The sequence below is a fragment of the Cygnus olor genome, chromosome 1 (assembly GCF_009769625.2).
Source record: "Cygnus olor isolate bCygOlo1 chromosome 1, bCygOlo1.pri.v2, whole genome shotgun sequence".
Lineage (NCBI taxonomy): Eukaryota > Metazoa > Chordata > Aves > Anseriformes > Anatidae > Cygnus > Cygnus olor.
In genome coordinates, this window is record NC_049169.1 from 60361006 (window position 1) to 60378152 (window position 17147).

The following is a 17147-nucleotide window of genomic DNA, read 5'->3' on the forward strand; positions in this document are numbered from 1 at the left end:
CCTGCTAGGATTTTGCAATATGCCGAAATGGGGTGGTGGTGACGCTGGGTGTGAAGCCATCGACTCATATTTACTTGTGATCTAAGAAAGCGTTTTCAGTTCAGACCTCAAAGAGCAAGCTGCTGTGTGATTTAAAATTGTGTTACCAGCAGAAACATATGACCTCATGGTATGAATAAGCAGGAGGAGATTAGCAAAGAAGTAAGCTTCTACTGTACACAAATGTCCACAGAAGAAAAAAAAAAAACTTAATATAAGACTCAGTTGTCTGCGTAAGCAAAGGCTGGGGAAATGACTAATTTACTGGTTCTGTTGTACATGCAGTTTGATTCAGTTGTTCTTCCTTTGATTCACCCCCCACCACCACTTTCTGTACCCCCTACCTCAGCTTGGCTTTTTCTGCCTCTAAAGAGAGAGCAGGCGAGGGAGGGTGGGAAGGACTCAGCGAGGAAGGAGTTAAGGGACTGCTCAGTGGGGATTATAAAACAGCCAGGCACTTGGAAACAGTTAAGAAGAGAGAAACAGATCTGCCAGGAGGGAGTGTGGCACTGGAGCCGGCGATTTGTTTTCATGCCTCCCTACGCGGCGATGCAGAAGACCCTCCTAGAATGGGCGCCGAGGTACCGGGGGGAGTGGGGTGGGTGGCGGGGGTGCCAGGACCGAACGGGGAGCGGGCTTCTCCGGCACCAAGTTGGCAAGCCTTCCGACTGACCCTCGCTGCCGTGCTCTGCTCTGGATGCATGTCGTGCCCGTCAGGGGTGGTGGGACTGGTCGCCTGCTGCAGCCCCTGGGCATGGGCTGGCCCTGGGGGCACTCTTTGGGTGCTGGACCTAGGGGAGGTCTCGGCATCTCCTTGGAAAGGTGGATGTAACAAACCCGCTGTCTGCTGGAGCACAGAGCCGAGGGCAAGGTGTGGGCAGGTCTGCGGATGTGCTTACACCAGCCTGAGTTGCCTGCGAGGTCCCCCGTGAGGGTGGCTGTGGGTGGACATTTTGTGCAAGCCCACCTGGCCGTGAGGAGCCTTCTGTCATGCTCTGATGAGGTGGCCTTGAGTCACAAGGAGCTGCGTTTTCACTTTCCCTGCCTTCCTGCCTCAGCAGCCCAACTTGGGTGTGCTGTGTTAGGCCTAAGCGAGGCCAGAGGGTCTCAGTCCTGGGACGGGAAGGCACCTGGAGGCAAAGTGACCTACGCAGGCCAGGCTGTCCCCAGAGATCCCTGGCTGCTTGGGTCTGCTTCTGTGGTATTCTCCACATCCCAGTGCTTAGGGCAAGAACTGCTTGCCAGTTTTGGAAAGCTAAGAAGTGACCTGCACGCAGGCCTTACCATGACCTCCTGGCTCTTCAGCTGTGTGTGTGAGTGTGGTCTGTGGGGCGGTAGGGGTGAGCCTTGCAGCGACCACCACACGTGTAACGTGGAGGTCCCTTCTTCGTGAGGAAAAAACAGATGCAACTGTTGAGCTGAAGTGTGCAGAGAGGAGGGTTAGTCACTCTGCAGGTGTCAGGGACTCACTGAAGGAAGAGCAGGAGTTTGCTGACTAATGCCTGTAATGTTCGAGGAGTAAATGAGAAATACAGAGGGAAACCCCTCTGTTTCTGAATTTGGAAGATTTAAAAAAAAAAAAAAAGGGAGGAAGAGAAAGAGAAAGAAGACATCGAGTTACTCCTCAGCCCCCTAAGTCTCTGACCTATATCTCCCTCCTTTCCCTGGGGCCATTACTGAAATTAAAAATTAATAGAGAACAACCAGGTTTTACCTCCAGGGTGCCCTTTTAGGCTGCCACTTATGCAGGCCGAGACCAGCGGATGGGGCTTTGGTGCCCCTCGACGTGATACAGAAAGCGGAGTGGTCTCCGTCCAGGGTGTTGAGAGGACATCCAGATAGGCTGGAAGAGAGGAGGTAACTTCTTCCCTGGGAAGATCAGTCTCTGGCTGCAGAAGGCTGGGAAAATGATGTCAAGTCGACACATTAAGTGAAAATAGACCAGTAAAGGATGACAGTCCTTGAAGTTACAGTAACTTTACCAGGGGAAATGGAGGTGAGAAGGAAAAAAAAGAAAAGTATTTCAGGTCATTAGCCCTCTAAGGGCCAAGTTCATTGTATCTTCAGAATATTCCTCTTTCTCTTCCCATTCTTAGTTTTTTAATGAGGAAGGAGATTCCTTATTTAAGAGGCTAAAACCTTGGGTTGTGGGTCAGGAGGTTTCATTTCCCAGTTGTTCTGCTCCCTTGCTGTGTAAGCTTGGGTAAGTCGCTTTACTTTCTTTTTGGTTCCATCTTTGTCTCTGTGGGGTGGGGATTGTGATACTTTTTGGAGAGCATTTTCAAAGCTGTGGATGAAAGGAAAGGCTACGTTTTCCAAAGCGACCAGGGCTCTTCAAGGAGGGTACTTGCAGTATACCCAGTGGACGGTTCTCCTTGGTGCCATCTTTTCTCTCCTGTGGTTAAAAGAGAGACCTGTTGCAGGTGTTTGGCCTCATGGCCATGAAGGCCTGCAGCCCTCCTAAGAAAGGTGGTGGTGGTGAGGGGAGAGCAGTGTGGGAATTGCTCACGAGGCCATGGCTCACTCCAAATCTATATTTGATGTATAGGTCTGGATGCATCAGGTTGTCTGTGTTGTGCTCCTTCAGAGCCCAGCTCCTTATCTTTTCACGAGATACCTCAATTACTGCCGTATTTTGTGGTAAATATACTGCATAATCCTGAAGGGCCAGAAGCAGAGGCATAAGGGATATCTCTTCATGGACTCCTGGCTCTCCAATATTAGAATGCCTCGTACAGCTTGAGAAACTAGGTTATATAGCAGCTTTAATGGGGCTTTTTCCAGACACTGATTGACCTGATTCCTCGGACCAGCTGTTTTATTTATTAAGCAAAATAGGAGAAAAAGACTGCATCTCCTACATAAACTTGATTCCTTGTGGAGAAAGTTTAAACAATCTTTTGCTTTTCATAAATTGGTGCGGAACTCTTTCTTGATACTGATTTCAGAGATATTAATTTATGCACTAGGAATGAGGAAGATTTGCCTCTTCATCTAATCCTGTTTCCAGAGAGAGATTTACTTAATGTGCAGTGTAATTTGTCTAATGTGCAACTTTGTATGTAGAGTGTACCTAGATCCAGTAGAAACAGTGGGTATAATAAAGGAGAGCACTGTAGTGCAGTGCTGTAAATCCCTCTGTAATTAAAAACACTAAATTAGTCGATGTTAATGCAGTCAGGAGACGTTACTAGCTGGAAAGCAGGAATATATGGCAAGAGTTTCAGTGCAGGACAGAGAAACTGGGTCTGTGTTCATCCCTGTGTGTGTGTGTTATGTGTTGAGGGGGAGGGACAGCTTATAACATCATTCACCAGGAATACAGCTTGGGTGGCAGAGAGGAATCATCAGAATTATCCCAGGGCTGTCCTTGCATGCTCACAAGGTGATGGAGCAACCAATTCTCCTGCCAGCTCGCATGCAGTCTCACACAGTTTCCACCCAAGTCAGTGGACAGTTTCAAGGCTGGATCTAACACTGCTACAAAAGTCTCTCTGAAAATAATTTACTGCTCTGAAGAAGGCTGGCACCATGTATTGATTGATTTTTCCCCCCTTATCTGTCTGTCTCTCTGTCTTTCTTTGCTGCTATTAACACAGATGAATCTCTGCCTGAAATTTTCAGATGGTTCTTTTTTAGGATTTTCTAAATCTCCTTGTAAATAATCAGGGGAAGGATTGGTTGGTAGCAATGTAAGAGTCCCTGCCTCTAAGTAGTTTGTCTGTCTGTCCTTTATCCAGCTTATGACCACTGCAGCCTACAATGCCTGATACTCAACTTCCTTCCTCTTACAGGGAGAACAGGAGGAAAGTTGGGGCTTATGCTCTAAGCAAAAGTTGCTATTTAGAACTGAGTACCAGGACTTTATTGTGCATTAAGATTAAAAAAAATAAATGAATCTTGTTTATGTGAACAGAACCAGAATAGTTAGTTTGCATTTAAGTTGGACTTGGTTTTGTTAGTGTAATATCTGCCCCGTGTGGTTTCTTCAGCAGCTGGATAAGATAATCCATGAGAAAGAAAAGTACATGTTATGGCGGTGGTATAAAACCCTCTTTTGGATTGTTAACCACTTTTTCAAACCGAAATTCTCCAGGCTAAAATTTTCCATCCCAGTTACCTGCCTCAGACTGAATAGTTAGAAAACAGCTCTCTGCTACACCTACTGAAGTTTTTGCTGAACGTTAAAAATAAAAAGTGTACAAATAAATGAGAAAACAACCCCCCACCTTAACAGCCCCATGGAAATTCACATAGTATATATGTCAGATGCACCCCTTCTGCTGTCTTTGAGAGCATCAGCCCAAACTTGGCCAAGTTTTAAGCTTTACAAAAAATTGTTGTTGTCACATTCTCAGCAGACAAAACAAATCTCTGAAGAATTGGGACCTAAGAGTTTCAATTAGGCAGTTAAAATTAGTGGAAGCTTTTCATGTTAATCTCTCAGTGCCTCAATTCCCTGCCCATGCCATATGGATAATGCAGTGTCTCACTTTATGAGGGCAATTGTGAAAATACATTCCTTTATGTTTGTGAAACATTCAGTTACTCTAATGATGCATATGGTAGGAAAGCCCATGAGTAAATTACTAATTCCGTCTGCCGAACAGTTTGACGGGTACCTAGTAAACAAGGCTTGGGGCCACACCTCGACCAATGCGGAGGGGGTGAAATACTGAATAGTTGCTCACGAAATGAGCACCGTGTATCCTGTGTACCGGGTGAGGCCGAGGTCCTGTAGAAAAATAGCCTGTTATTATGCAATTAACAGCTCTATCACCGTAGCCAGGCAAAAGGGGGTGAAGGAAGATCGCACGGGCAGTCATAAACATGAAGTTTCCTAAGCCTTGCATCTTGATTCGCAGCTTTAAATAATCTTGCTTTCACCTGTTTTGTTTTCTGTGTAATTGTCTGTCACATGGAGCGGGCATGAGGAATAATAAGCAGCTGTTGCTTTTGGAAGAAAAGACAGAAACATCTTGTGCCATCGGTCATCAGTGAAGAATATTCTTGGCGAAGTCTTCTGTCCAGACATTGCGTATCGGAGCATGTGTGACCCTCAAGGTAGAGAGAAGTCAGGGATGGTACAAAAGCAAACAGACCAAGATGTCTTTTTTTTTTCCCTTATGACAACTACTCAGTTTATGCTGTTTTGCTACAGTAACTCTGTGTACCATTAAACAGTAATGCCACAAACCAACAGACTTGAAAGTTGTTTTAAATTGGGACAAGATCATCCTGTTGCTTTTTGCTGTGGGTCTTGTGGGAAGGCGCTTCCTTGTTTTACCCTGGGTATTCACAGTTCTGGTTTTTCCCTCTTCCAGGTCCTGCCCTGGGGAAATTCTCATACACACATGAGACTGGCATTGTTACACTTAGGAAAATGACCCTGCCCTGACTCATAGGCAGAATCATCCCAAATCCCTCTGCTTTTGCTTATTTTCTTACATTTTGCTTTTCCGCCCATATGTGTTTCCTCAGGTAGAATGAAGTAGCGCTGCCCACAGCCTGTTACGAGTTCAGAGTCGTGTGTGGGCAATTGCAGGGGAGGAGGATGCCCTGGGTGAGGGTTTTAAGTTCAAATCATGATCATGCTACAGATGACCAAGCTACTGGGAGGCTGGGATGCATGCTGCGGCAGGAGTCTGCCCGTGCCACAGTGGTATTTGCTGCTGCTTCTGCACTGACTTTGGGTGGGAGGGAGCTGGTCGCTTTGATGCTGCAGAGCAGGTGGGAACGGAGAGCAAAGATTGCAGTGACTCAGGAGCTGGATGTGACAAGAGTTGTATAGGTACTCTGACTTTAAAGGGTTACCGTTCAGCACAGGAGCAAATCACTGAGCTGTGCAAGTTGGGGAAACTTGTTTTGTTCTCTGCCTACCGTATGAGTCAAACCAGAACGTACATTTTCTTCAAATCCCTAAACCCTAAAACCTTTGCACAAGAGCCTCTTCTTGATGTGGCTTCCATAATTGATGTTTGGTTATTCCACGGTTGCTTTTCCCCATGGAGTTTCTTTTAAAAATGCCCTGTATTTCTTTTTAATTTTGACTACACGTGGCAAGTTTATATTTTAGAAAGAATATTTAGACATCGTTTTTTGTAAAGATAGGATGCCGAAAGGGTACTTTGGGGAGGGAACTGCTTATTATTTGTGATGTCCCCCGAGAAGCTGATAACTGAGGTCCTGCCAATGTTTCCCCTTCTATCCGTGAGCTTTCACAAAGGGTTGTTACGGGTTGGTCTGCCAGCAGTGGCCAGTTGTTATATTTCTTCAAGCATTAGGCAATTTTTTAAAGCAATCATAGTTTCTCTTTCTATTTCTCTATCTTGCTCTTTTTTTTTTTTTAATAGCAAATGCCTTTCACATTCCCTGCTATTGACTCATCCAGAAGGAGGCACGCATTTGGACTGACATCTCTTAAGTGTATAACTTTAAAAATGACTTAATATAATTTAAAAGTGAGTGGTGGGCCTGTTGTTGCTCATGGAATAAGGCGTCCAGCACTCTGTTTTCCCTGGGCACCTGAGGACCCCTTGGCATCTCAGGCACTTCTCAGGGGCTTGTGTACTGGAAGGGAGTATGGAGCTGGGGAGCAGCGTGTAGCCTTCACCCCGCAGGGCTTCTGTCTGACCGCTGTGCAACTGTTGGTGGCACAGCCCAGTACTGCAGAAGGAACATCAATTTATTTGAAACTGAATTTCTTTTATTTTAGTGCTCATTTCAGCAGGTCTGCTGTTGCTCTTTTGCAGGATGCCTTTTCACCCCAAACGTTTTGATGGCAGAAGAGATCTGGGTGAGATCTCTCAGCCCTACTCAGCTCTTTTGAAACCGTGCTGGTGAAGTTGGGGTGGAGCAGGTGATCCTGCTCAACCTGAGGACCCTGTGAGCGAGGAACAAGGAGACTGTGGTCCCGTGATGTTGCTTCATGTGGCGTGTACCTGCATGAAGAGGCTGAGTACTTGAACATAGCCCTTTGGGAGTCCACTGCATTTCATCCGTCTGTTGTCCTCACCTCCTGTACTCCACAACCTAACTGCAGGGTGTTGACTTTGTCACGATTTGCTGCTTCCCGAATACCCATTACTAAGGGGTGGAAAGTGTCTGACCCATGACACTTGTATGCCCTACCTCCCTGCTACAGAGCTTGCAGAGCACCAGAGTTTAGAGATCCTGGGTGGCAGAAGGAAAGGTGGTGAAGGTATTGTCCCCCTCCAAAGACCTGATACGTGCTAGGACACGGAGTGCATTCTTCCATTTCTGACCTCTGAAAAAGTTTCTTGAAAATCTGTTCTTTGCCCCTTCGCACCAGCCTGAGCTGTTCTGCGTTGGGCCAGAGCACATCTGCCGTGGTAGAAGGGATCACCTTGCTTTCAGAAAAAGAGTACAAGGTGGCGCCAGCACTTGTTTTAATTTATTCCTGCTCCTGGGTGTAATTATAACCTCTGGTTTTCAATGTGAAGGTGGAAGGGTTGTGATTGAATGGGGCTAAGGTCTTTTTCAAAATGCATTAATACGTGACTTCTATGAAAAACAACAACCCTCACACAGGAGTCCAGGTGGTATTTGCAAGCTGCCTGTGGATTTATGGAGCGTTTTGGAAACATGCAGTACATTATTTCCTGAGACCTGTTTCTTTACACAGCAATGGTGTTTGCTTATTCTGGGACAATGATGAGACATGAAGGTATTAAAATAAAAAAAAATAAAAAGGATAGAAGATGTTTATTTCAAAACCTAATAGAGCTGCATTTTTTAGCAAAACAGAAATAAAATGAAAAACCTTTCAGTACCTCGTTGGGACTTTGAGAGGTCTGCCTAGAAAAAACTATCATATATTTATTAATACTTTTTTTTTTTTTTTTTTGCTGTGAAGGCTGTTTACATCAAAACAGTATCTTTGTTTTTAGAGTTCATCTGTTCCTGCTGCTTCTTTTCCCAGCTGAAGTCACAATACTCGGTCTGTGACCTCACCGTTGGCCGCAGTGACAGCGCTGTGTCACAAAGAGGATTTTTCACTCCAGGTGGAGAGTGCGCAGCAGGAGCAGATGAGCTCTGCCAGACCAGGGAGCCTGTTTGAATGTGCACGGCACCAGTCATGGGGAATGAAGGAAAGGGAAAATCCACAAGATGTTGCGGGATAAGGACACCTGCTGAATGCCTGTGCGGGTCTTCTGCAGGCGTGTAACTCACAGAGTCAGCATCGGTTCTCTAGACCAAACCTTCCCCAGGATTTTTTTTTAAATCAGTTAAATGCTTCAGCAGACCAAATACTTAACTGGTAGAAAATGACTTAGTTTAAAGAAAGGGAGAGTGGGAGAGAGGGATTTAATTTAGCTTCAAGTATGACTCGGGTACCTAAACTGTATCTGCAAGTTTTGTGGGGGTTTTTGCTTTTTTTTTCTGCTTTTTCTACACAAAACCCCTTGCAGAAAACAAGGGAAGATGACTAATGCGCTGATCCTGCAAACGCTTACACATGTGGTTAGCTTTAAATGTGTGAGTTATCCTGCTGAAGTCAGTTAAGAATTCATGTGCTTAAACTCAGACACAGACCCACGTGCCTGGAGCATGAGGGTCTAGCTGGCTGCCCTAGGGGAACAGTTAAATAAAGAATTTATTGAATATTTTCTAATGCAGACACTGGCTTGACCTGGAAAAGCTGGAGTTGTTGGCCTGGGTCCTCCAGGAAAAACAAACAAACTGGCCTTGAACCTTTACGTTTGCCAGCTTAATTCATTTCTTGGGTCACAGTCTCGCAGTCGCTGGTTAGAAGGTGAGGCGTGTCTTCTGACTGCACCGAGGGCTCCAGGAGGAAGAGGACTTCCATGAGCAGAAGAGCTGTTGCTGTTTCTCCACCATAGCTTTCCTGCCTACATCCAAACACAGGCTGCAGGAGTGGTATAAGGCAGCCAGCACCTACGACCAGCTGGCTAAGTGCACTCAGAGGTGTGTTTTCCAAAAGATCCTGAGCAGCCTCTGCAGCCACAGCCCCCAGTGACTAATGAGCAGCCTTTGCTGCAACTATTTACCCACTTCCAGCATCCCAGGCAACCCAGGCGTCTACTTGGTCAGGGTCCAGGTGCCCAGTGGGAAGAGCCTGAGTGTTACTCTTGCTTTTCCCCATGCAGAAGCATTTCTAAAGTGTCACAAGCCAGGAAGGTATCTATATTTTTCAGGCAAGCCCTGTGGCATAACTATACTGGCAGCCTCAGGAGAGTGCCCATTTCCTTAAATCTGTGTTTTGGGATGTCTTTGGATTCTTTTGTTTGTTTGTTTGTTTTACAGGGCTGCACACACTCTGTTGCTGTTGTGGCAATCCATATGATTCATGTCTTGCACAGTCTGACAAGTTTTCTGTAGCTCGCGTGTGCCGAGCCACACTCTCCCTTTGCTGTACCACTCGCGGCTGGTACGGGCACAGCCCCTTGTGCCAGGACCCGGAGGGCTCTGGGTGCAGGGGTTGCTCCAGTGAGCTGCTCGTGTCGGCTTTGGGAAGTGGAGGGGACATCAGAACACTTGCCTGGACTTTATTTTTTAAAACACCTCCAGGAATAGCCTGTTCCTTGGAGCAGGCAGAGCAAGGAGTGGGAGGGTCAGTTTGGGGATCTAGCGGTGCTGCCAGGATCCAATTTCATATTTATTTTCTGTCCCTGCAGAGCGTGGGCTGTGTTATCATTTCTTTTTAACAGCTCGGAGTCTCTACTGCTGAGTCTTTAAAAGACCATGTCCATCACACCTGCTTCTGTTTGACACCTGTCTTCCGTAGGGCTCCGACATTGCACTGGCTGGTTGGGCCTTCACTCGCGGGTGCCCATCCAAACCTCTCGGCTCTCCTTCCCTTTTCTTTCTTTTTTGGTACAGGAAAAAGGAGAGAAGGTGCAGAGGGCTGGGAGCAGAGGCACAGATGCATGGCGGCCAGACTGAAACCCAGGAACAGGCTGGAGGGAAGGATTGAGAAAAAAACAAGAGTGGCATCAGTAGTTGGGAAATACGGAGCAGTTCTGTGGAAACCTGTCCTGTGCCATCTCACCTCTTGTCCCTCGGTGCCACGCACCGCTGCTGCTAGGGGCAGCTGAGAGTAGGTTTTCAAGGGGGGCCACAGGAACCTGCACTGTTTGTCTGCCCCATGAGTTGTCCCCATAACTGCTTTGGAGTCCCGCAGGCTGCTGGTTCGGTGGGGGCTTGTGGCAGTGCGTTTCAGAGGGCGATGGTGAGCCGTACGAGATGGGTTTCCCTGAGCAGCTGTGAAATGTGCTCCAGTCCTTTCAAGTCAATGTTATTCTTCCATGACAACACGGGGAGAACAGATGTTCCCTGGAGATCTACCTATTATTCATTTTGCTGTAGAGCTACATCTTCTCCCTTTTATTTGTCTCCTCTGTGAAGTAAATATTTCCATAATAGTTAATATTAGGGCTTTCCATAGCCCCCAGTGATTTTTTGTCACTCAGCTACATCTATTTTTTTCTACTTTTGCCAGAATACCATAAATGTGAACAGAGATTAAGACAAACTCCGTGTTGCAGGGCGCTGATTTTGTAGGCGCTGGTATGAACGTGTCCATTTTAAACTTTATGCACGTGACTGACTTTTGTAGGACTGAGGTCCCACCCTGTACTTCTCACCCATCCTGGTGAGCCAGAGACGTGCGTGGTGGTGTGTGTGTGCTCAGTGTGATACCACATTCAGCCGGGCTGGCAGTAGGTCAGGATCAGCACCGTGTGCTGGGTGCCGAAATGCGAGGTTGTACTGCATCGTCCAGGCCGAGGCAGCTTGCACTGCATCTGCTCACAGCCTGCCTGACCCAGGCTGGGCCTAGCAGTCTCCCACAGTCCTGAACACCGAACTAACTCGCTCACAAAACTTCCGCAATCGCCATAAAAAAAACTGTGAGGTAAATACATTTTCTGTGCTCAAAAGCAATCGCCCCGCTCCCTTTTGTTCTGAAAACAATAGACATCGAAATGAAATACAGAGCTGTATTCTTCAAAGGTCATAGTTGTTGGCCCTCAGGTAGGTTGTATATTGAAACAGGTTTTGTTAAGATTTGATGATACACTAAGGAAACGGAACAAATTGGGACTTTGGTTCGTAGAAGTTGGAAAAGCAGCTCTAAATTGCCAGCGATCAGGAAGATGGAGGAGGGCATTTCTGAGAGAAGGAACCCCCTTTTCCCTAATGTGTCCAGGGTGGGGAAACGGGAGGAGAAGGGCTTTGTGTCAGGTGCAGAACCGGTGGTCAGTGCTTGTTCAGCCTTGTACTAGTTTCATATAAGGCCTCTTTCCATCTGGCTTCAGGAAACGTCTGGTAGCGGTCTCCAGCCCGTGCTGCTTCGTGCATGGCTGGTTGCTAGGACAGCTGCCGTCATCCACATTTTAATCATGGATGTGATGACCAATTTTGCATCTCTTCCCAAGCTTTGGCTGGATGACTCAGCTGGTCCTCTGGTGACTCATTTCAATCTCCCATGAGCCCAGGAAGGACTAAAGAGGGAAGCGTGGCTATTTTCAGATATGAATAATGACCAAACCCGGGGACTATGTCCACAAAGGAGTGCTGCAAACTTTGAATTAATTGTGTGTTTATATGGGGTGTAAACTGGCCCCCTTCCCACTGAAATTCTTTCCCCAGTTACTGTACTTCTGCTGAGTCTAGTTTCCAGCCTCTTCATCCACAGGGATATTTGTTTTGGGAAAGTTTCTGAAAGCTCTGCATGAGTTTTGAGTGCAGAAGGCCTCATGAATGCTCACGGGGCTTTTGGTACTAAATTCCTTTAGCTGTTTTTGGGTTTGTTTTTTTGGCAGTTTCCCCCTCTCATCATTTACTGGGATTCTCATAATCACTATAGCAACAACCATAGGCCCACCTCAGGCAGCTTTTCTCTCCAGACATTCTTATGTTAGACATAAGGTGTCCAAGGTTCTCATAGAGCTATCAAAAGCTCTTGTGATTGACTACAAGATGTTACTGATTTGTTTTTCTGGATCCTGTGGAAACAGAAGTGTATTTGCTTCTTGTGAGAAATCATACAGAGCTTACTTTCCCAGAATCTCTTCTTTCCCCTTGACTCCATTTGGCCTGACTTTGTTTTCATCGTTGGTCAAAAACAGTAGGTGAGACTGGACAGCTTGGCTGTGCTGTCACTGATGCATTGATGATGCTGAACTCGTCCCATTGTATCATCTAGCCTGAATTCTCTAACTTCTTTGCTGTATGGAAAGGAAGGAGCTGTGTGTTGTGGGTTTAAAGGACATGGCTGCAAAACAGCTGTATTAGTGCCAAGAAGATGCTTACGGAAGAGATTAGGTAAGTGGCTGCAACCTGTTAAAAGTGTATAGTGACACATCAGGTCACAAATGTAGGACCATGGATGAGAAGGAGGCCTGACAGCACCTTTATTTGGCTAGCCTGTGGTCTGTAGCTAACTATCCTTTCTAATATGGATTTTTGATTCGGTAGGTTTTGCTTCAGCTACTGTGCCGTGCCCATGAGTACCACAGAGATGTTACTGGCAGTGACAAATGAAGGCAGTCGTACATGGCTTGAGGTGTGCTCAGGTGCCTTTGTCTCTGCAAGGTACCATTCAGGGCACTGTCTGTCATCTCTAAAGCACAGGCGGACGGGAGCAAAGTTGCACCAAGGGTTATCTTTCTCTGCACACCCCACCAAGGCTGTCACGTGCTTGCGCTTTCTTGGTTGAAGAGGAGCATGTACAGCAGGTCTGATGGTGGGGCTGTCTCAGCTGAGGGCCCTGCTTTTGAAGCTCTAGCCCATCACAGCAGTGGAAGGAACCACAGAAGGCATTTGGTATGTATTGTGCTGGATCTTCAGGTTCAGCTTTGTTCCTCTTCTGTCATTCTTTAGTCTTGCTAGTGCAAGAAGCCTTGAAGCCATGGCATTAAGCAGTGTAGAGCTGAGTAAGTAAATATGTCAATAAATAATCATATCCTGCACAAAAGAGAAACCTGGGGGAGAGACTGATGGTAGATAGGGAGTTCTGCCGGTACACGTGGAGGTTTTTATTGTTTTTTTTTTCTCTTAATGACTTCCTCTGATTTCTTCTGTTTTAGAGCTTTGAGGGGGAGTAGGCAGTTACTGGTGTCCCTCAGCTTCTTCATCACACACAAGGGCCTTATATCCCTCCTTCTCAAGTCAGATATCCTTTCCTGAGCTCTTGGATGTTTACTCTTCAGGGCTCTGAAATCTTTCATGTAGTTTATCCCCATGCCTAAACCAGGTTTTCTTTTTCTGTTAACAAGAGCTTCGAGCATCACCTAGGCTGCCCATCCTTGGCTAACCAGGCTTCTTCTCTGCACACTGAACTGGCCCCCTGTCCTATGGGACCTTGCTTAAAAAGAGAGTTGTTGTGAAGACAATGGGAGACCAGGCAGGTGCTGCCAGACCCCATCGCCCACAGCAAGCCAGCGGTGTGGGGCAGAGCGGTGTCCGGAAGCACTACTGAAGGATTGCGTGGGGTACCTGAATAACTTCACTTGTTTCGTTTGGAGGAGAGATTCATTGGGTCGTTCTGTGGCTGTGCAAGTACAAGCATGTGCATGTGTGTCTGAGTGTGGTCATGTGTTTTGTGTGACAGAGATCAATGCAACCTCAGATTAAAAAAAAAAAAATCATTGGGGTTTCTGGACGATCACAGTTACAAGGGTTCCCAAGGATACTCGTGATAGTGCTAGGTGCTCTCATGGGGAGCACTGTGGTTTGCTGTCACTTTGGTTCGCTCCAAACTACTTGGCATTCTCAAAGAAGAAGGGATCAAGACAGATTTGTAACGTGGCACTTTCCTGCAGGGCCACTCTTTTCAGATGCTGCCTGCGAAATAGAGAGATGACTGAGTTGGGATTTTTGACGAGAAATGCATCCACATCCAAACCCTAAACCCAGTGCCTCCCCATCCCATCGTGTACCTCTGCCTGTCCTAGTTCTGAGCTGTGCTGGAGGCCCCAGCCATTCGCATTTCATACATCTTTGGTTTTATACTCACTTCAGAATACAAATCAAGAGCTGTGGATAACAGTAACAACTGTGACTGTTCGGCCACCATTTTCACTTTTGGAACTTTTCTTGGCCCTGAGCAATGGGAAGGCTAAAGTCAGGAAGGCAGGGTGAAAAACTCATGCTCAAGATGTGTTGTCCTTCCACAACTGAAGGGCTTTTCTCTGTGTAGGTGTGTGTTTCTGTGCCTGTGGAAGACAGGTTATTTACACAATTGTTTTAACTACTTAAAGTGAAGGTCAAACAATCAACCTGAAGTAGCCTTTTTTTTTCAATTTTTTGGAACAACCCATAGCTCTCGATGTAGGGTGCTGTAAATCGTGTCTTTGGTCATTCTTATTTGAAAGGGAGATATTGCTGCAGAAGCGAGGTGATGTAGTTAACCCTGGCTTTGGGATAGTCAGGAGGTCACCAAATCAGTCTATCTCAATTTCCTGATCCGGCAGAGCTCCCTGCCCGGCTTCCCCACCTTTCTCCTCGCATCTTCATCTTCCTTTGCAGCTCAGATCCTGTGTATTTCATCCAAACCTCACCAGAGGCTTGTTTCTCTCCAACATGTCTGTATCCTGACGGAAATGAAATGAAGGGAGGGACTTTGCGAACAGGCAAGCTGACCTTTTCAGCCCAGCTAGTGCTTGATCTGAGTTTCAGATTTCGTAAACAAAGCAAGCGCTGAATGTCATGCAATTGCCTCTTTGCAAATGAAACACTTATGAAAAAATCCTGTGGGAGTGAGAGGCTCAGCCTGAGACTCCAACAAGCCTTGCCCATGTCCTGCCTTCACAGGTAGGGTTGCTTCTGACGAGTGAAGTATGCGAGGTGCCAGCCATTCCCTGTGGTTTCACTGCACTTGCGGGCGAGTTGGAGTCACTGACATTACAAAGCTAATATTTACAGGTGGGAAGGCATCCAGGTGGAGAGGCAGCAGTGGTGGAAAAAGCCCAAACATCCTTTCCACAAGTGTGCCAGCGCTGTGTGGGTGATGGGGGCACAGGCAGGGCAGCAGAGGCAAATGCTGGTTCATTTTGGTCCATTTTCCAGAGCCCCTGGAGCCCTTTTCTGGGAACTAATATCACTGATGGCCAAATAGGGCAGCTAGTGAAGTCTGTGGGATATGGGGTTGGAAATGACACAAATCCTCTCTTTCCCTGGTAATATGGGGATACTGTTGTCCCCCCTATTTGGAAGAAGGAAGCTGAAGTGACCCAGCTGAGTGACGTGACCCACACTGCCTGGAAAGCAGAGTCACACTGAGAGAGAGCCTTCTTATTTTCAGTTCTGCTTCCAGGATGCAACTCTGTCAGCAAGTAGTAATCAGAGACGGAGCTGGTGGGAGCCCAGAGACTCTCATGTTACAGATCTGTTTGGAGGTTGGACGTATGGACCCACACACGTGCTAAGCTGCAGTGCGGGGCAAGCCCTGGCCGGAGTCATATTTACTGCTCAGTCTATCTTGTACAGATCTCCAAAGGAAGCTTCGGGTTCTGTAGAAATGCTGTGGTTACCATGTGCTCCACTCACCCTCCGTGGAGGATGTATGATGGCGGGGAGGAGGCTGCCCAGAACACGTGCTGTTGCCAAACAGTCCTACCTGGCGCATGGATGTAAATCAGCACTTGTAGGTTCATCTGGCACCACGTTGGCTTCACGGTGGGACAGCCACAGAACACTCCTTGGTAGCATTCTTTCCCATCTCCTCTGGCCATCCCCATCACTTGAGGAGCTGGCTGAAGCATGGCATTATAGATGTGTGCCGTGCCTCATTCGGTACGGCGCTGCAGTGTCACCATGGTCTGCTCCTCCGGCAGCTGGGCTGATGGTTCTCCCAGCACCCTGCCCACAGCCCCCAGCTGGGCACCAGCCTCTCCTCTGCCTGCCTGTCTGGGAGAAACCGGGAAGAGGGACTTCTTTGGCAGAGCGTTGTTAGACAGTCATCAGTGCCTTAGAGGACAGAGCTTCAAAGCAGGGCTGCTCTCAATCCCACCTGCCCGGTGTGGCCTTGTTCTTTCTTTCTCATCCCCCCTCTGTCTCCAGAGGAGGGTTGCTTCTCTTGGGAGTACTGAGTGTTTGTTTGTGAAACTTGTTCCTGACTTCATTGACACCTACTTTCCTAAATTGTCTTTGCATTGAGATTGTGCATAAGTTTCTTCACACTCTCAGGCAGATCTCGAAGGCTTGCAGGTGCTGCTGTCACCTCTGTCCTTATCGCTTGTCACCTCATTTTGCTGCTGGGACTCCAGCAGTCCTCACAGGAGCTGGAGACTTCTCTCCCTGGCTCGGGAGGGCTTTCGCTCAGTAAGGTTCGCAAGGCAGGGCTATTCAGCTGCCGTCTCGAGCTGCTGGGACCCGCCTCAGGCACTGCTGACTCCCAGCTTTCTTACAGTATGTCTGGAGATATCCTGGCAGAGCTTTTGCAGCGTTATTGCACGATACCCGTAGAGGTGGCAGTATTCCTGTCCCTTTTGACAGGTGTGCTGAAGGGAGTTTATTTACTGGGGTGTAGCTCAATTTTGTCAAAACAAACATGTATTCACATGCTGCCCTCGTTTCCATTCCCATGCTTAGGTCCTGAAGAGAAAGTTTTCCACTGTTCACATTGTGCTGGGTTTTCCTCCAGGAGCGTATCCAATGTCTTAGCCCCCACCAGCTCAGGGCAGCATGACTGCTGGCCCCTCTCACATCGAGGCCTAAAGTCAGTGTCCGGTCTGGTGGCTGCAGCATCTGCAGGGAAATAATGAGGCCGCCGAGCCTCCGGTGAGGAATATTTTAACCTGCGTTCTCAGGTGTTGCATCATTAATGAACTGTAATGTGAAACATAAACTAGCCACAGGATTTACGGAGGAAATCTATAATATCTCTTGTCATTACTGCAATTCATTAAAGTGGGAGACGGAGGTGACCCTGAAAGAATCCTTCACTGAGGTGTAATTAAGGACTTAAATATAGTGTATATGTTTGTCTCTGAGATTTTGCTTCATGTGCCTAAAACCAGAAACATGTCAAAGAGCCCACAACTTGTTACTCAGGTTCATGGGCACCTGAACCCACATTAAAAAGATGAATAGGAATCACGATGTTTCTAGATAAAAGAAGA

General features: G+C 47.1%; 1 protein-coding gene across 13 annotated transcripts in view; it reads left to right on the top strand.

The window, feature by feature from the left end:
• The window catches only part of HIPK2 (homeodomain interacting protein kinase 2), a 135792-nt gene that overhangs the window by 17735 nt on the left and 100910 nt on the right, over nucleotides 1–17147 (top strand). For 2 of the 13 annotated variants that reach the window (XM_040544955.1, XM_040544959.1), the window contains exons 1-2: nucleotides 8071–8219; nucleotides 9904–10041. The exons of 5 other annotated variants lie outside the window; for them this stretch is intronic. In XM_040544955.1, coding sequence (XP_040400889.1) covers nucleotides 8120–8219; nucleotides 9904–10041 — 238 coding nt within the window. In that variant the 5' untranslated portion in view covers nucleotides 8071–8119. Of the gene's footprint in view, nucleotides 1–4987; nucleotides 5104–8070; nucleotides 8220–9903; nucleotides 10042–17147 lie in introns of those variants that run through there. 6 more of the 13 variants (XM_040544956.1, XM_040544960.1, XM_040544958.1 and 3 more) reach the window with 5 other exon arrangements.